Source organism: Lampetra fluviatilis, chromosome 13, assembly GCF_964198595.1.
Source record: "Lampetra fluviatilis chromosome 13, kcLamFluv1.1, whole genome shotgun sequence".
Taxonomy (NCBI): domain Eukaryota; kingdom Metazoa; phylum Chordata; class Hyperoartia; order Petromyzontiformes; family Petromyzontidae; genus Lampetra; species Lampetra fluviatilis.
Genome location: NC_136287.1, coordinates 1,628,118 through 1,646,474, shown reverse-complemented (window position 1 = coordinate 1,646,474; position 18,357 = coordinate 1,628,118). Strand labels below are relative to the sequence as shown.

At 50.4% G+C, this 18,357-nt stretch overlaps 1 protein-coding gene across 1 annotated transcript; it reads left to right on the top strand.

Annotated features, from left to right (window-relative positions):
• LIX1L (limb and CNS expressed 1 like) lies at positions 1–17,895 on the top strand. Its single transcript, XM_078861992.1, has 6 exons — positions 1–658; positions 6,688–6,851; positions 7,952–8,092; positions 10,891–10,986; positions 12,396–12,473; positions 14,113–17,895. Exons 1-6 carry the CDS (start codon positions 424–426, stop codon positions 14,356–14,358), a joined length of 960 nt encoding a protein of 319 aa, XP_078718118.1. The 5' UTR covers positions 1–423; the 3' UTR covers positions 14,359–17,895.
• The last annotated feature ends 462 nt before the right edge of the window (positions 17,896–18,357 follow it).

Here is an 18,357-nt window from a genome sequence, read left to right as displayed (position 1 = left end):
GGGGGGGGGGGCGCAGAGAGGGGGGGGGCGGCTTCGAGAAACCGCAGCGGGACTTGGTGGAGAACTCGACCTGCCGAGGACTGACTCGACATCCAAGTTTTAGACTTCGGGGACGACTACGAACTACCCGGGAGACTTAAAGATAAAAACACTTCAAGGGATGCCCAAGACGGACTTGAGGGATACATAATAAACGTTGAGGTTGGTCCTGGAGAGGTTTTAGAAATAATTAAGCGAGACTGAATATACAATATACTGTACCCTACATCAATGTAAGGGAGATTGAAGGGACGCCTCAAAGGGAAATTAAGGAATACTCAGTTAATACGAGAGGGATAGTTTATAGCATTACTCTTGTTTTGCTGACGAGGGGGAATTGATTGAGACTTGAGGGAGAGAGAAAGACACGAAAACCGAGAGACAATGAAGTCGTCGGGCCTAGGACCCGTCCGCGCTCGCGACGCCTCGGCCTCGCCTAGCGGCTCCCCGGCCCGGGTGCAGCCCAAGGCGGGCGAGCTCGGCCCCGGGGGCCCCGGGGTCTCCTCGGGCTCCGCGGGGCCCGAGCAGCAGCAGCAGCAGGCGGCCCGCGCCGTCCTCAGGGAGGCCGTGGACGCCGTGGTGAAGAGCTTTGCCAAGCACACGCATGGCTACGGACGAGGTGAGCGGGGTCTTGGGCCCCTCTGAGGGCCTCCTGGTCTCCGTAGAAAACCCCATGAGAAACATGGCCAAGCCCTGGGTCCCATAGACATCCCCTGGAACTCAGAGAATCCCTGGGTCTATAGAGAACTCGTGGTGCCATTGAGAGGCTCATAGATGAGCCTTGAGTATTATAGATATAAATGATCCATATATAACCTCTTGTATCTCATAGCTAATCCCAGAGTCCCCTCGGCATAGAGAGAATCCCTGATTCCCATAGAAACCCCTGATTCCCATCGTTCCCAACTCCCCTTCGTCAGTCCACTACTTGATAATGACCTCCTAAAGCGGTGCGGGTCGCAGGGGGTTATTTGACCATGTTTCATCACCAGTGGCCCGGTGTAGGTGAATCAGGGGAACAACATGTAGACATCGTCCCACGGAAGTACACTACAACAATGTATCCCCAGGACAACGTGTTTTGTACATCGTGATGACCAGTCCAAAGACTGTACTTTCCAGACTCATATTTGCTTATGTTCCGAGCTTTGGTCACAAGCGGGCCTTTTATATGGGGTCACAAATTGGTATTGGTGTCTGGTCACAAAAATAACACAATTTACAACTCTCATAAATCATTGCATCCTTTAAAATGTTTACTGCTGCTGCATTGACATACAGTATATGTAGGGCGATGGTGAGACACTTAAGTCAGCTTTACAAGGAAAACCAGCAGGGACACACACGAGGTCTGAAATAGACACGGTAATGGATTGCAATTTTTGACCCACCAAAAACACAACATAAACCACATGCCTATACAACACACACGTGCATTAGGGTGCCGATCATTATGCACATGGGAAATTGAAAATTCAGTTTTATGGGAATCACAGCCTCTCAATTGGTTGCTTCGGATGTAAAAGCACAACTGCTGAAAATGACATTCTAATCCTTTAAGATTTACAGGTTGCTCAGTGTCCCCTCTTTTATTCTCTCCATCTATGACTCTATGCCTCTACATTAACCGGAGTGCATTGACTGTGATGCATATCCAAACTCTGTCGTGCAACCGGTAAATATTGAGGGTTTGTCGTCAAACTCGTGGTGGCTTCAGTGTAACAGGAAATTCATGAATCAGGAGTCGTTCAATTGTAAATAACTTATTAGAATGTTTAGTTTGCACCCTTCACGCACGTATTATACATGAGGTGTCTATCCAAGTCAGACACCCTTTTGTTCCATTTTATTCATATTTCTGATGCAAACGTCATAACAGGTAATATGCGCTGGTTTCGCACCGTCTTCATGATGCACATCGCTATGCTTCCTTGCACGATTGAGTTAAGATTTACAAAAGCACCGCCACATTTTCTCGTCCACCTCTTTTGTGCCGTACGTTGTTGTTTGCCGGGCGGTGATGGCTACGCACGCTTTGCAATCCACCACTGCTGAGACGGCGGGGGTTGGTGGACCGCACACATGTTTCGAAATTCCTTTCCCGTAGGCGTCGAGGAGATGCCATATCCTGCCTCGCCAAGAAACCGCAGTACAGCAACGTGCGGACTTGTCCTGTTCCACTTTTATGGTGGTGGTGGTGATGATGATGGCTGGACTGCTTTACGGCACTCGGTAAAAACCGATGAAGTTCTCCAGTGATAATAATAATCACAAATACGCCTCGTTGAAGCGGTGTGCAGATACAAGTCATAAACCTTGCGATTTTGGATGCTGGTGAGGTGCAGAGGCTGTCAACTCAGTGGTGGCCACAATTTATCGGAGGTTGGAAATCTGTCACAGACGCGATTCCTACCTCTGGTCTCAATGTACCGGGGTATACAGTGGTATGCCATACCGACACTTCTCAGAACAAACAAACGCGGGGAGGCCTTCATCCATTCATCCAGCAGTGGTTGGAGGTGAAAGGCGTCGCGTGAACGCGATCTATTATCCTCATTACGAGCGTCGCGCTCGTGTTGTTGCCGGGCAGTGCGGTCACGGTAGGGTGTCGTGGGAGTCTCCCTGGGAGAGTGGCGAGGTGATGAGCCGTTAATTATACCGCGATTGTTACGTGCTCATTGTCCCCCAGCGTCGCCCTGGCTTGAGAGTGCCCTGCCACCGCGAGACATCGCTCACCGTCACGACCGCAAGCCTGCTGCGCGCGTTCTCATAATCTCACACGCCCTGCTCCTCTGCCAAAAAAGTCGAGACCCGGAATAATATAAAAACTGGTGTTCTTTTAATGTGTAGGTGATGGTGAAAATAATAATGATAGCATGCATGCGCATTCCCTGTTTTCATCCCACTGCTGGGTGCGGGCCTTTCCATGCTGTGCGGGTCGTGAGGGCTGTTTGACCATACTTCTTGCTGCGATGGGATGACACCAACGAGTACAATAAAATATAATAACAATGCTCTTTTAGTTCCTCCCAAAAAATCCTCACTTGAGTCTCACTTTTTTTTCACGATGGTTCTTACTCCATTGCGATGTTGAATAATTCCGTTAATGGGAGTTTGGCTTCGCGTGGCAGGGAGTAGCGAGAGAAAACCCATCAAACATATGAGCGGATATTACACAAAACTCCATGCAGATATATTAAATCAGTGTTCATTGCAAAGCCCGCGGGCCACTGGCAGCCCCTGGTGGCCTTAATGCGGCCCCTGATGTGTGAAACGCCCCATCATGCTGTCAAACCCAATCGTTTAAAATGTGTGGCGGTTCTCACACTGATGTCTTTTTGGCGAAAGTGGCCCCCCTCTGAAAATTAGTGACGAACACTGGATTAAATAGTGCCCATTTCCCGCTTGTAATCCAGCAAAGTGCGGGATTACAAGCAAAGTGCTGGATTACAAGCGTGCTCCAAACTGCGCGGCTGTATTTTCATTTTAAAAAACCCGAATGTACAGAACTGGACGCATGAGCCTTTGAAGGGCCCCCAAATTAACACGAGGCTGTGTACATCAAAAAACAATAACGGCCCCTTCCTACGCCCGGATGCCATGGCATTGTGGTCTCGTCGTGTAAAGGAACGAGCCGTAAGTCTGCGTGAGAACTTGGCACGGAGTTTCCATCCACTCCCCTCCCTCCTCCAGCGCCCCCCCCACTCCCCCCGCGAGTTGCCGGCCCCCTCAAACTTAACGGTCACAACTGCCCCCCCCCCCCCCGGAGGGCTGCTGCTGCTGGTTGCTGAAGCAGCAGCACACCCGCCAAACCTGCCGCTTGCTTTGTCAGGGGTTCTTGGCACACCTCCAGACTGCCTCCTGGCAGCCATTCTCGTGCTCCATCTCCAGACGACGAGCAGCGCATATCGCTCTTCGGAGCAGCGACGCAGTGGCGGAGCGGCCTGGCGGTAGGGCGCTCGCCGCTCGTTGCAGAGGTTTGTAGACTGACCCCGAAGGGCCGCCCCGGTTAATACTGCGGGTTTATTAACCGTGTGAAATGCGCTGCGTCTGCTACGCGGAGGATGTTAAAAGATCCCGGGATGTCCTTAGAAAACGTGGAATTGCATGTAGCAGCATCGGTCCCTATTGGCAGACTATACCTGTAAAACATAGCATCTCCGTGATTGTCTTGCGTTCTAAGTGTGGCAGGGGCGCTTGGTGTCTTATCACGGTGACCACCGCTCCTCCGGTGTTGGGTCACGGTAGTGATGGCCACCACAGACATGGCACGGCCACCACAAATGAGGCAGTGCATTTTGAGACGGCACAAACGAGACAGTGCAAACAAGAGATAGTTCAGAAAGTGCAAATCTGACAGCGCTGTAAGAGACCTCTTGGCGTGCTTGTGCATTGCGGTGTCAATCGTCACTGGCTAAAGGAGCCTTGCATTACTCACGTGGCAATGGCTACAACTGTCCGTGCCCTCTTACGTGCGGTGGGTGTTCTCCAGGTACACCACCTTCAGAGCATCCATCACACTACAATAGTGGATTCTTGAATCTATCGGTGCAATTTTGTGTGCGTTGGATGGGTTTCGCCAGGTGCTCCACTTCCCCACCCCCCACATGAAGCCAGCTGCTCAAAGCCCCTTGTCCTTTATTAATCCAGGATAGCCTCACTGAGTCTCAAGACTCTTTGTCGGGAGGGTCATGTGCTCACTATTGGAATTGGCCATACCTCACCGCGCAGGACTCTTCTTGAAAGCAAGCCCGGGGACTCGGTGAGGATTTCTCAGACAAACAACTGACGTTATCTTATTAAACACCAGCGGCTCGCGCGCCAGGCGGGGGAGTTCGAAGGCAGCGGCGAAGAGTGGAGCCGTGTGGGAGGAACGGGAGAGAGAGGAGGAGAAGAAGCTGGGCAGAAACCCAGAAAACCCTTGAAAAACAGGAACGCCGCATTCCACCACCACCCCATGCCTGGTTGCCGAGACAGATAGCGCCGTATTTTACAGCCACCCCCACATGCGATAGGCGCGCGGTGCCAGGCCGGTGAGATTAGACAGCGGGGCGATGGGGCTGTGGCCGTGATAATTTTGGTGCACGAAATCGGTGTTGAAAAATATTTGCCAAGTAATTGCGTCTTCGCTTTACGTCAGCGATGGCTTTCATTGGATGCAAACCGTCAAGCGTGATGGTGGCTCTGACTGTGATGGGACGAAACGAACTAGTCGGAATGACTACACAGACGAAAGATAAATTAATAACGCCAGATACTGCAGTTGCACCGAGGAAGACCAGACCATGATAATTGGCTATTAATAGACATGCAACGATTTACTTAGTTCGCGGGATGGCTGACTGCCTCACAGCAACATTTCATAACTGGTGGTCTACTTGTTTGACCGCTATACTCAACTAGACAAACAGAATGATTCACACACACCACGACTTGATTGAATGTCCATGGCTTACCACCGACTGGGCTAAGACTACGACTAAAAATGTTAAAAATAATTGCCAGCCACATTAACCCCTGCGTTGGGAAGGGGGCGCACCATAATTGCCTGTGGTGTACACCCCGGAGCCCCACCCCACCACCAATCCTCCCGCCCCCCCCCTCGAATCTGTCAAGGCCAGAAACGTGCGTGGAGTTATGGGTGCGCTGAGAGCCAAGCGAGTCCCCTCCACCCCGGGAGGCGCAGTTTTCCTCTGTAATTTAAAACATCACCGGGTGCAGGACGGGGGAGGAGTGGTACAGGGAGCTCTTGAGGAGACTCTTGTCTGCCAGCCTCAAGTTCCCTTTGTGCCTTTTTGCACTTTGCAGATATTTCGAAGTCATCTTTTGTCAAAATCTTGCAATAAAAACAATTATAATATTAGCATACGTTTACATGCCCCTGTTGTCAATCCACTGCTGGATAAGGGCCTCCTGAAACCGTGCGGATTTCAGGGATTTGTATGTATTTATGTTGAACTTATTTCACACCGTACGTAGCCAACTACGCTAATCGGAGATGCGGGGGAAGGACAACAAACTACAAAAATCAGTTCTGAAGAAATTAGTTTTCAATCTAGATGATTTAAAAGTGCATAGCTCCAGTGGCTTCCTAATATCGGAAGGAAGAGCATTCCAGATGGCTGCAGAAGTGCATCCTAAAACACGCGATGCAGTGACTGTCTTTGTTCGATGGTTAGCCACATGCCACTGCAAGGATGATCAGAGTTTGCGTGATGGTTTATGCTGTTTGACAAGATCAAAGTATTGTGGTTCATTTGTGGCGAGCGCTTTGTGTGTAATGAGTGCGACCTTACAACGTATTCGTTCAGCAACCGGAAGCCAATGCAGCTTGGAGGGCACTGGACGGGCATGGTCGGGTCTTGCAGTACCTGCCACGGCACATGCCATAGAATTTGTGTCATCGTCCTGGGCCGTGGCAGTCAGTGTAGGTTGGTGAAGAAGGGGGAGGGGGGGGGCATAGACACGAGGGCTTGTGTGAACCCACTACAAACAAGGTTTAACCATCGACAAACCATCCCGTTGTATTCCGTGTGCGATTCGACGCTCGCGAGGATCTCGGCTAACGGGCGGATCGTCGCGTCGTCGGCCGACCACGAGTGATCCTCAGAAGGCTTCACGGGGCGGGTCGTCGTGTCGCCCCCACAGTGAACGTGGTGGAGGCGCTGCAGGAGTTCTGGCAGATGAAGGCCGCGCGCGGAGCGGAGCTGAAGAACGGGGCCCTCGTCGTCTACGAGTCCGTGCCTTCCAACAGCCCCCCCTACGTGTGCTACGTCACGCTGCCTGGGGGGGCGTGCTTCGGCAGCTTCCAGGTGGGGGTGGCGGACGGGCAGATCGTGCGCAGATTTAAACTAGTTTTGTATTTTTAAGCAGGTAAGGCCCACTTGAGCTGTGTCGTTTTTTTTCAGAAGCGACCAAATTCAAGCAATTTCTCCAGCTCAAGATAATACGAAGCGCCATGAAACATGTGTGCAGGCGACAAACAAAATCATTATATAATGGTGATGACCCATGCCCAAATGAACTGGACTGCACCCGATTGTCAGACCTTGGATGCTAAACTAAACTGTTTATTTTAACAGGTCAGGCCTACTAAGCTATGTAGCTCTTTTTCAAAAGAGACCTGGCCACAATAGCCCAGCGAAGTGGCTTATCATCGTGTGGAAATTTATAGCAGCCAAATACTCACAACGCATGTTGATTTCTAAATGTGGAGGGGAAAAACCGGAAGACCCGGAGAAAAATCCACGCGACCACGGAGATAGAGAGACAAGTAAATGCCAAATATACAGGCGTCAGGGTTGGGTTCAAACCCATGCTTCCCGTATACCGAGCGAGGTAGTTAACATCTCGCTACCGTGGCACACACGGAGCAACTCCATCCGCGTTGTCAAGGCAGTGAATCCGGTTTACCAGAGAAGGCTGATGGGGGGCGAGCGGATCGGCGCGGCCCTTCACGTGGAAGCGGGTATCGCAGAACTATCGCCGAGATCCAGCGACCCGTGAAGCACCACACGGTAGAGGGCGCCACATTCACACCCACTGTGCCACGGAGAGAAGTGTTCATCTCGCGACAATGAGATCGTTATCTTTGACCGGGTTGAAACCATCGATGCAGTACGGACGAGAACCCACCTGATTTAAACCCCTACATCAAACCAGGGATCTCGGCAGCGCCAGGCTCGGTGATCAGACCTCTGAGCCACTCGGTTACAACTGCTCCTCCTGCCTCTCAATGGGAACCCAGCGAATCACCGAGTCGCTCGCATGTTGTCACGTCATCACGATGCGTTCCTCAACAGACGTGCTCGTTTGCGTTGGTCGGAATGCGAATTACATTTACCCCCGCCCCCCCTCGGTTTAATTGCCTCTTCCCACTGATCCTCACCCCGTCTGCCACCCCCTCCCCCAGTACTGCCCGACGAAGGCGGAGGCCCGGAGGAGCGCCGCTAAGATCGCGCTGATGAACTCGGTGTTTAACGAGCACCCATCTCGCCGCATCTCCCCCGAGTTCATCGAGAGCAGCGTTGCCGAGGCCCTCGCCTCCTTCAACGTGAGCGCCCAGCGACAACAGCTGACGATGTCGATGACGTCGAACCTGACGATTCTAATGATACTTGACGACGCCGATTGCGCCGGTGATACTGGCAATGCAAAGGCTCATGATGATGGTGACGCTGATGATACCAATGCTGTCGATGATGCTGGCGACACTTGATACACATTGATGGTGCGTTGCTGACAATTCTGATGAAACCGATGATGTTGATTCTGTTGATACGAGTGATGTGATATGATATTGGTGAAATTGACACTGCTGATAATGGTGGTGGTGGTGATACTGATGATTCTGACTGTAACAATGACACCGACCTCCCACTAGTGTCAAAGATACCATGACGTTATCAAATATGGGCAGGAGGCCATTTGTGTGCCGACGTTGCCACCAAAATAAATAAAAAAGATGCCGAAAATTACTCAGTTGGGATGACACGTCGCCCCTTACTGTGAAACCACTGGCAAACTTTGTGAAACAGCAGCGCCTTCTTCCTTGGCGATATCCTCGCGCTATGAGAATGATGGCATAAATCCCAAATGTAACCATTATTATTATTAGAAGTGTTAATTATTCCAATGTTGGACCCCAGCAGAATGACGCTGACGACGAAGATTTAGCGGTGGGCCGAGTTGACCCCTGGCCATGCCGCGTAGCTGTCGTGTGACGTCAGCGGTGTCACGACGGCAGTAAACACACACACACAGCCGCGACCACAGCGGCCTCCTGGGACAGCTGTCTAATCCCACGGCGACCCGAAATACGAGATTCCTGACGCCGCGCTGTCATTAAAACACCGCCAACTGTCAAATTTCACTCGAGATCTGAGCTCTTTGCTAACACCTGGCGACGCCGGTTGTAATCTCCGGCGAAACCTCTCCTGCAAAATCGTCAACAATTTTTTTTGCTCGCTTTTCAATGTTGCCTGGTTTTTTTACTGAAAGACGAAAATCATCCATAATATAGATTTTTTTTGGGTGAGATCACATAAATATGAATGTGTTGTTAAACCCGCCACCACCTGACGCAGCCAATTATTAAGGTTTTTGTCACGTAAACAGACCATGCCAATTCGTTACTAATACAACACACTGGTGTGTTGGAGAGCAAATCCACACTTTTAATTTAATTTATTGGCGAAACGTCGTACTCAGATTGTAAATATTGTGTGCTGTACTTGTAACGAATTGGCATATTCTGTTTACATGATAAAACCTTACTAATTGGCTGTGTCGGGTGTGGTGATGGGTTTAACAACACATTCATATTTACCCGATTTAACCCAAACAAAACTATTATGGATGATATTGGTCGCAAAAGCCTACGTGTTTAAAACAGACAAAAATCAATCGGCACGTTTGCCCACGCGACAACTGCATCTGTTTGGCCGTGCCGGGTGGCGGAGGCTGCGTGGCTTGAACGACGTTAACCTTACACGGCGATCTGACCTGAGAGAAACCAATCGTGAATCGTAATTTCTTGTTTACATTTGTAACACTCAAAACGCTTCATCTTAGTCATATGATGCGTATAAAACCAGGTGTGAGCATCATAACAATTTTCATTTGCAGCCATGTCTATCCGTTGCTGGATGAAAGCCTCCCCACACAGCGTCGGTCATGGGGGTTGTAGTTTCACCATACTTCACCGTGCCGGTCAGTGTGGGTTTGGGGGGAGGAGGGTAAAACCCACGACCGGTTTAGATATCACTCGCCACTGATGTGAGCCGTGGCAGGGAATTGAACTGGGTTTGCTGGGTTCTAAGCGCAGTGTGTAAAACACTGTACTGCGACTCGGGGGCGAGATGTTGTCTGCCTCCCCTGGTATACAAGAGGTCGTGGGTTCGATCCCGACCCTGACGTCTGTATATTTGGAGTTTGCTTGTTCTCTCTCACTCCCTGTGGTCGCGTGGATTTGTCTCCGGGTCCTAAGGTTTTTCTCTCCACATTTAGAAACATGCGTTTAGAGAATTTGGCTACGATACATTTCCACACGAGCTGTCGGCACACAATTCCAGCGGCTTCGGTTTCAACACGAGCAAAACTCTGGACCGGATTCGACATTTATTTTCGCATCAACAGAGCCAAGCTCGCTTGAACCAATGTTGATGAACTACCAGATACGTATGTATGGGCAAGGACCCTCTCTGTCTGCAAGATATGGGGCATAGTTGTCACAGGCACGAGTAGGTTTGACCATTGCCTGTAATTGTCCACCATCCTCCAGGGGACACACTCAAACGTAACTGTGTAGTGGCGCTGAGTTGTTTCAGCAAATCGATTCAGGGTCAGTTTTGATGTTGTCCCGTCTGTATCGTTTTTTAAATCCTTTATATTAAGTTCGCTTGCTTGCTTGCGTGCTTGCTTGCGTGCTTGCTTGCTTACGACCGTGCAAATCTTTCGGTCGTTTTTTAATTGTCTCGCACTCGTTGTGCGAGACAATTAATGTTCGTGAAAAAAAATTCCAAAAATTTTACACTTTTTAGGCAAAAAAAAATTATTTGACATATATTCAAATAGAACTCATTCATGGCTTTGGCTGAACGTCACAGTATAAGAGCCCAGAGCGTAACCCCTCCACAGGCCGTGGCGGAGTAGCGCAGTTGGTAGCGCCCTCGCTTCCCATGCCAAAGGTCGCGGGATCGATCCCCGCGTCCTCCACAGGCGAATATATTTTTAAATCCTTTATATTAAGTTCGCTGCCACGCATATAAAGGATTTATAGTGAAAAACTTTGTTTTTACGGGTTATACTTATTTGTTCCCCTGTTCGGTACTTCCCCCCCCCTCCACGCAGGGAAACCCCGAGGAGGCAGACAACCCCAACACGGGCATCGGGGCCTTCCGCTTCATGCTGGAGGCCAACAAGGGCAAGAGCATGCTGGAGTTCCAGGTACCCGGCCCGCGCTGTGGTTCCGCTGAGACGCCAGACTCGTAGTGCGGGGGTGGGCAGCATTCCCGGGCATGGCTCGGATCTGGCTCGGCCTCTTGACCGCGGCTCGGCTCGGGCTGGAGCCACTCGCCCGCTCATATCGGAGTTCGTCCGAGTGAATCAGAATCAGAATATTTGTTCATACTGGAGGAATCCAGTCAGCTATGCAGCTCTTTTTCACGGATGTCTAGTTAGGGGCGACTCAGAACGTTAAGAGAGCAAACGATGTAAAAACACGGTCGCAGGGCAAAGTATAGACAGGAAGGGTAAGCAAAGCAAATCACACAAAAAATACAAATAATCTAAATAAACAATCTCAAACGGCTACAACCGTGGCTTGGCTCCGGCTTTGCCTTATGGAAATCTTGTGAGCGTGGCCGGGACCGCCCGGGAGCCAGTTCAAGTAGAGCGTGCCTTTGAGGCTGGCTCGCTCAAGCCAGAGTCAAGCGAGCCTGAGCTGATCCGTGACGAAGAATGAGGGCCGTGGTGTCGACGTGCGATTGTTTGGTACTGGTGTTTCGCCTGAGCGGCAGCGGTGGTGGTGGTGGTGTGTGGGAGCAGTGGTGTAGCAGTTAGCGCGTTGCGCTATGAACCCAGCGACCCGAGTTCGATTCCCGCTCACGGCCAACACCGGTGATGATGATCTGAACCGGTCCTTAGCCTCCCCTAGGTCGACTTAGCCTCAAATGAGTACCTGGTGCGATGTGTAAACATCGGGCGTAGTGCTGACCACCAACCCCCTCGAGTGCCGTGCCGGTCTTCATAGGTGTTCGCTAACAGCACTTGCCCCAACAGTCTCTTACGGCTATACGGGGATCTTTATCTTTGTTTGGTGGTGGTGTGAAGTGGAGTGCATCATGAAGTCACGTGACTTGAAAATGCTGTGTGCTCGCCATATGTTCACACCTACACAATACGCGCGCACGCACACAATAACACACGGCTTGCACGTATGCGTGCACGTACACAAACCACACGCACGTAAACTTATGCACACGCACAAAAATACAATCGCACGCGTGCTTACGAAAACGCGCATACACAGGCACGCATGCTCGCAAAAACACATGCAAGCGGTCACAAAAACATGAATGTGCACACACATACGCATATACACACAAATAAACGCACTCATAAAAACACATGCGCACACAAACAAATGTACACGCGCACACTCATACACTCTCATGAAACACACGCTAATCTGCATATCTTTGCACATCTGGACACATATATACACACCTGCATGCCTGCACGCATGCCTGACCACACGCATGCACGCATACCTGCCCGCACGCACGCACACACGCACACATACATACACACGTACACACGCACGCACGCGCACACACACGCGCACACACACACAGGAGCTGATGACAGTCTTCCAGCTGCTGCACTGGAACGGCAGCCTCAAGGCCATGAGGGAGCGGCAGTGCTCTCGCCAGGTAAACCAACTTCTCCTCCACCACACCCGAACCCTATCCTTCCACCCGCCCCCATGAAAAGAGAAAGGTCCCTCATGTAGCCCTACAAACTGTTGGCAGGCATGTATGTAAACTAAAACTTAACACATTTTTTTATTTTACCAACGTAAAGCCCACTGAACTATAGTATGTAGTTCTTTTCATAAGCACCCTGGCCACAAATGACTACCCAATGAAGTCGCTTATAATGTGGTAATGTATAGCAGCCAAAAACCGGAAGACCTGGAGAAAAATCCACGTGACCACTGGGAGTAAGAACATGCAAACCCCAAATATGCAAGAGTCAGAGTTGGGATTGAACCCACGACCTCCTCTATACCAGGTGAGATAGTTGACATCTCGCCACCGTGGCACCCATGTATGTATGTTGAACTTCTTTCACACCGTATGTAGCCAACCGTCCTAATCGGAGGTGCAGGGGAAGGACAATAAACTAAACAAAAAAGCAGTTCTAAAGAAATTAGATTTTTAAAAATCTACATTGAAAGTCAGTGCTGCTAGCGAGTAGTACCTATGAAGGCCGGCACGACACACACGAGCGGGTGGGTGGCCAACACTGCGCCCAGCTGCCTTTGTCTCCCCACTGCTGATGTTTTACACATCGTATCAGATACCCACTTACGACTGAGTCACCCTAGGGGAGAGGCCCAGGGCTAGTTGATATTCGTCACTGTTATTGGTCGTGAGCCGATTCGAACTCGAGTCTCTGGGCCCGTAGCTCAGCACGCTAACCACTGTGCCACCGCTCCCCCTATACTCACCTGGACACCTGTGACACTGAATGCCATTCACAGCAGGCATGTAACACTGCATCGATTACTCGATCACAATCAAATCTCACACGCATCATTCCGTGGGTGTGACTGATTATGATATTGTGTGCCATGAGTTATTGTGACCATCTACTCCGTCACCTCGCCGCCCCGGCCTTCGGCCCACCCTACTGCTAACCAGGCTCAAGCCTGCTTAGCTGCTCACCCCATCCACTCGCCCACCCCCTCACCTACTCACCCATCCAATTCACCTACCTCTCTTCCATATCCATCCCCCATACACTCACGTACACGACCTACTCCCTCACTCTCAGCCCCACCACCCCCACCACGTTGCCTACTCACTTGTGCACCTATCATCTTGCTCACCCACTCGACCACTCAAAGACAAAGATCCCCCGTATAACCTCAACAGACTGTTGGGGCAAGTACAGTTAGCGAGCACCTATGAAGGCCAGCACAGCACACGAAGGGGGTGGGTGGCTGGCACCACGCCCAACTGCCTTTGTCTTCCCAGTGACGATGTTTACATACCGCAGCAGGTACTCATTTGAGGCTGAGTCGACCTAGGGGAAGAGGCCCAGGCCCAGTTCAGATAATCACCACTGGTGTTAACCGTGAGTGGGAATCATACTTGGGTCGCCAGGTTCACAGCGCATCATGCTAACCGCTTCACTACCGCTCCCCACACTACCCACTCACACACTCGCCTACCTACACCCCCCCCTCCAAACTCACCTTCTCCGCCCCACTCACCCGCTTAATCATCACCTACTCCACTCAACGCGGTTCCCTCTCTCTCTCCCCCCCCCCCCCCCACGGTCCAGGAGGTGCTGGCGCACTACTCTGACCGCTCGCTGGACGAGGAGCTGCGCAGTCAGATGGCGCTCGACTGGGTGTCGAAGGAGCGCGAGCGCCCGGGCTGCGTGGCTCGCGAGCTGGAGGCGGCCGGGCGCGAGCTGGAGGGGGCGCGCCTCGCCGGCCGGGAGCTGCGCTTCCACAAAGAGAGGAAGGACGTGCTGATGCTGGCACTGAGCCAGCTGGGGCCCGCCCGCGCCGCCACCGAGTGCTGAGGGCCGCTCGCCCGCTGGGGAACGGACGACGGACGGGTTGACGAGTGGATCGTGGAGCGGATCGGTGATGGTTGATGATAATGATGGAGGAGGGGGAGAGAGAGCGAGAGAGAGGGGTAAAGTGTTAGAGGTCAGCCAGATGCTAGCTCAAGCCGTGAGCCTAACCAGCGAGCCAAACGGACTTGAATTGTACTTCTAGCTAACACTCTGGCCAACCAAACATTAGCCCTACCCATATCCATACAATAAACTAGCCAACCAGGCCTAAGCCCTAGCTCTGAATCTAACTCTAACACTAGCCCCTCCTCTGTCGCATCACTCGGTCCACTCTTCACTTTTTGTTCACGTTTCACTTGCGACGTTCACCTCACCACACGTCGCTCGCCCCCTTCCCCACGCTCCTTCCCCGCCCACCTCCTCTGCGCTCCAAGGGGACCAGGGGACCCCCTCCTGCCTATCCCACACTACCACCCGACAGGGCTGGGCCCTCGGGGAGCACGTGGTAGACGAGCGATCGGGCAGACGGGCGGGTGAGGGCTGTGGGCATGAGGGATTGTCTCTAACCCAAGCAAGAACCCTAACTCTCACCCTAACCCCGGCATGAGCCCGAACCCAGACTAGAGCCCTAACCCTAGCGAGGGAATCGTTTACGTCCGGAGTCGATGGTGTTAGCGAACATAGGAATGCGGCGCTAAACTAGGTGCGGACGTGAGTGTCCGTCTCTGTACTTTCTGTGCGCGCTGCTTCTCCTGTTGTCTGCTCCCGTCACGGTTTCCATCGTCGCGGCCTATCGACGGCGGCGGCAGCAGCAAGGGCCCCTTAAAATTGGGGCCACGCTCGCTCCACCCTCACCGGCGCTGCCGAGCAACGGCGGCGGGCGACCGGACGACCCCCTCGTTAACACCAGTCGACCGTCGAGTTGAATTTGTTTTGACCTGGTGAGAACTTGAGAGATGACAGTGGTCTTAATTTGCAAGAGTGACTTCACCTGGGTCACCAAAATAACAAAAGCAATATCGTCAGAACTATTGGCCCAATAAAAAATTGGAGCAAAAGCTAAACCATTTTACTTCACCAGATGAAGCCCAGTGAGCTATGAACACGTTTTCAGAAGCAACCTGACCACACGTGATCATCAAAGTGGCTTATATCATCATCGTCACACGTGGGAATGTATAAGTCATATAATCTAAACGCACGTTTCTAAATATGGAATAGGTCAAAACGGGAGTAACCCAGAGAACAAATCCACACTACGACCACCACAAGGAGAGAGAACACGTATCGCCAGGGTCTGGGATCGAACCCACGCTTTCCTGCATACCATGCGAGGGAGATAACATCCCTTCGCTACCGTGACGCCCCAAAATATCAATTGGGGCAAAAACAAGTAAATAGAAATCGGACCAAACGCAAGCGATGATGAGACACAGACGGATGACGGATGGGCCGAGGCTTAGCACCTGCCCGTCCCATACTCGAGTTGCCCAGGGTTGACCTGTGCCAAGTAAATGCTCTGCTGGAATTGTCACGTGCCATTCGGGGTTAGGGTGGAATAAAGGATGGCAGTGCCCAGTCGATGGGTTTCTGACAGGAATCGGGAGACGACCCTCTGCTCGAAAGGTTTTGTCGCAAACAATGCACCGTCTGCTTCTCGTTCACTGCGCCAGTCCGGAATGCAAAAAAAATACGGGCGGGATAAACGTTCGTTTTGGTCTTGATCGGGGCAGGTTAAAACACCACTTTTATAATCGGGGTTTTTTTAAATCGGTTTCGAAGACCTTCCAGATTCATTTTGTGACGAGAATAATCAGAATGTAGTTGAGAACAAATCCTGATGAGAAACCCAGTACATGGTGAGAATAACAGTAGATCCGAAGGCAGAATAACTCGTGTTTGTGTGTGTGTGTGGTCATTTTATACTCTTTTTCATATAGGAATTGAACCTGTACGTTTAATGCTGTTGGTGTTTCAGGACGGTGTTGCAGTTAGGCACGTAACGATCCATGAACAGAATTACCACCTCTCGACGACGCTAATTGGTTCCACAAAACCGGTCGTTAAGTGATTTTGTCATTAAGCGAGTATAGGAAATAGGCTTAATTCGTTGCGATAGCATCGATCGTTACCCTTTTTCTGCACAAAAAACGTACTTTATAACATTTCAACAATGGATATTAATACATGAAGATGCTAACATCAAACACATAGTATTAAAATAAATGTTGGTTAATCAATGTATTAATTAATATTTACTGTACCTACAACAGCCCATCGTTAACAGGGGAATGGTCGGTAAGCGAACACATTGGGCTCTATGGAGGCACTTAAACTACACTACTATAAACTACACTATATACTACACTACTATACACTACACATGGGGCTATATGGGTCGTTAACAGGGGTGCTCGTTAAGAAGAGGGGTTCTATTGTACTACACGGATTTAAACCCGTAATTCATTCACAATGCACTCATGGAATATCACGTGTAGCAATAATAATATAATGTATATGTTTGCGTTCATGCAAATTAAATCTCTCACAATCGCCGAGGAACCACAGACAAAGTGGACGGTAGCAGCCAGTTGGTGAGCTGGCGCTGCCAAAAATTTCCCAAGCTCTGCGATCTCTATATATGAAGGTGTTTTCAGCCAATGCATGAGTGTTTATACGTGTTGGGAGGACACCGGAGCACCAGAAGAAAATCCACATGTATGAGCAAGGGGGAAACCCTCTATCCCGGCATACAGAAGGGACAGATGACGTTTAGGGCACGGCGCCTCCTCGACGCCCACGACATGTGATCACAGGCCACGTGTGTCGCTGATAATTACACGAACACTTGTCGGCCACGATAGATTATTACTATTTTTGTCATTTATCAGATAAGGCTCCACTGACCGAAATAGCTGTTTTTCGGAAGTTACCTGGGAACAAATGATAGCTCAACGAAGTGGCTTATCTCGTGGAAATTTATAGCGACTAAATACTCCAAATGCGTGGTGTTGATTCTAAATGTGGAGGGAAAAGCCAGAGGACCCGGAGAAAATCCACACGACTACGGGGAGAGAGAGCATGCAACTCCAAATTTACGGTTATACAAAGGTTTTAAAGGAATTGGGCAAGTGTAATTGTCACAAATTAGACAACTGTGGAGAGGGAAAATCGTTACGTGCCTACTAATGACGATGTTAATTCGTATTGCTGTTCGTCTTAATTATTTGACACACACCGTCAGCTACATTTCAGTCACTGCACAGCACGCCACCACCTCGTGGCAATTATGAACTTGTGTTGATGTGATTTTGTTTAAAAACCACAGTATTTAATACATTCCACATCGTAGCATTTTTTTTATACGTACGGTTATATTAATCATGATTTTGTTTTTTACTAAAGCACGTGTTTTAACGGTTTGACCACTAGCTGAAGTGTTGTTTGCAATTCAGTATTATCGTCGTACTCCCGCTGTATCTCCTCTGGAGTTGATGTCCACGTGCGCACTATCTATGTATAAACACTACGTCATTTCCACACATGGCCGTTCGTGGTTTATTTGCGACCATGGTGTTTGCGTCGGGGAGGGCATCGCTCACTCATCAACGGCGACATTCCTTTAGCTTGGCAGGCTGGTTGGCTAGATACGTGGGTGGGTGAGTGGGTGAATGAATGGCAGGCAGACCGGGTTACAGGTGAGTGGCTGAGCGGCACACTCGGTGACTGGGTAGTTGGGTGGCAGGCTGGGTAACTGGGTGGGTGGGTAGCTGGGTGGCAGACAGTGACTTCTTGGTTCTTTCGGTAAAGTCACGTAGAATGGAAATAATAAAAAAAAATTAAACAATAATTCTCACGACGTTATTATGTTTTCTTTTTATTTTATTATTTCCATTCTACGTGACTTTACCGAAAGAACCAAGAAGATGAATCCCTGCAGTCACGAAAGCTTTAAATCGAAATTTAAGACAGTGACTTGTTAAGTGGGTTGTAGGTTGAGCA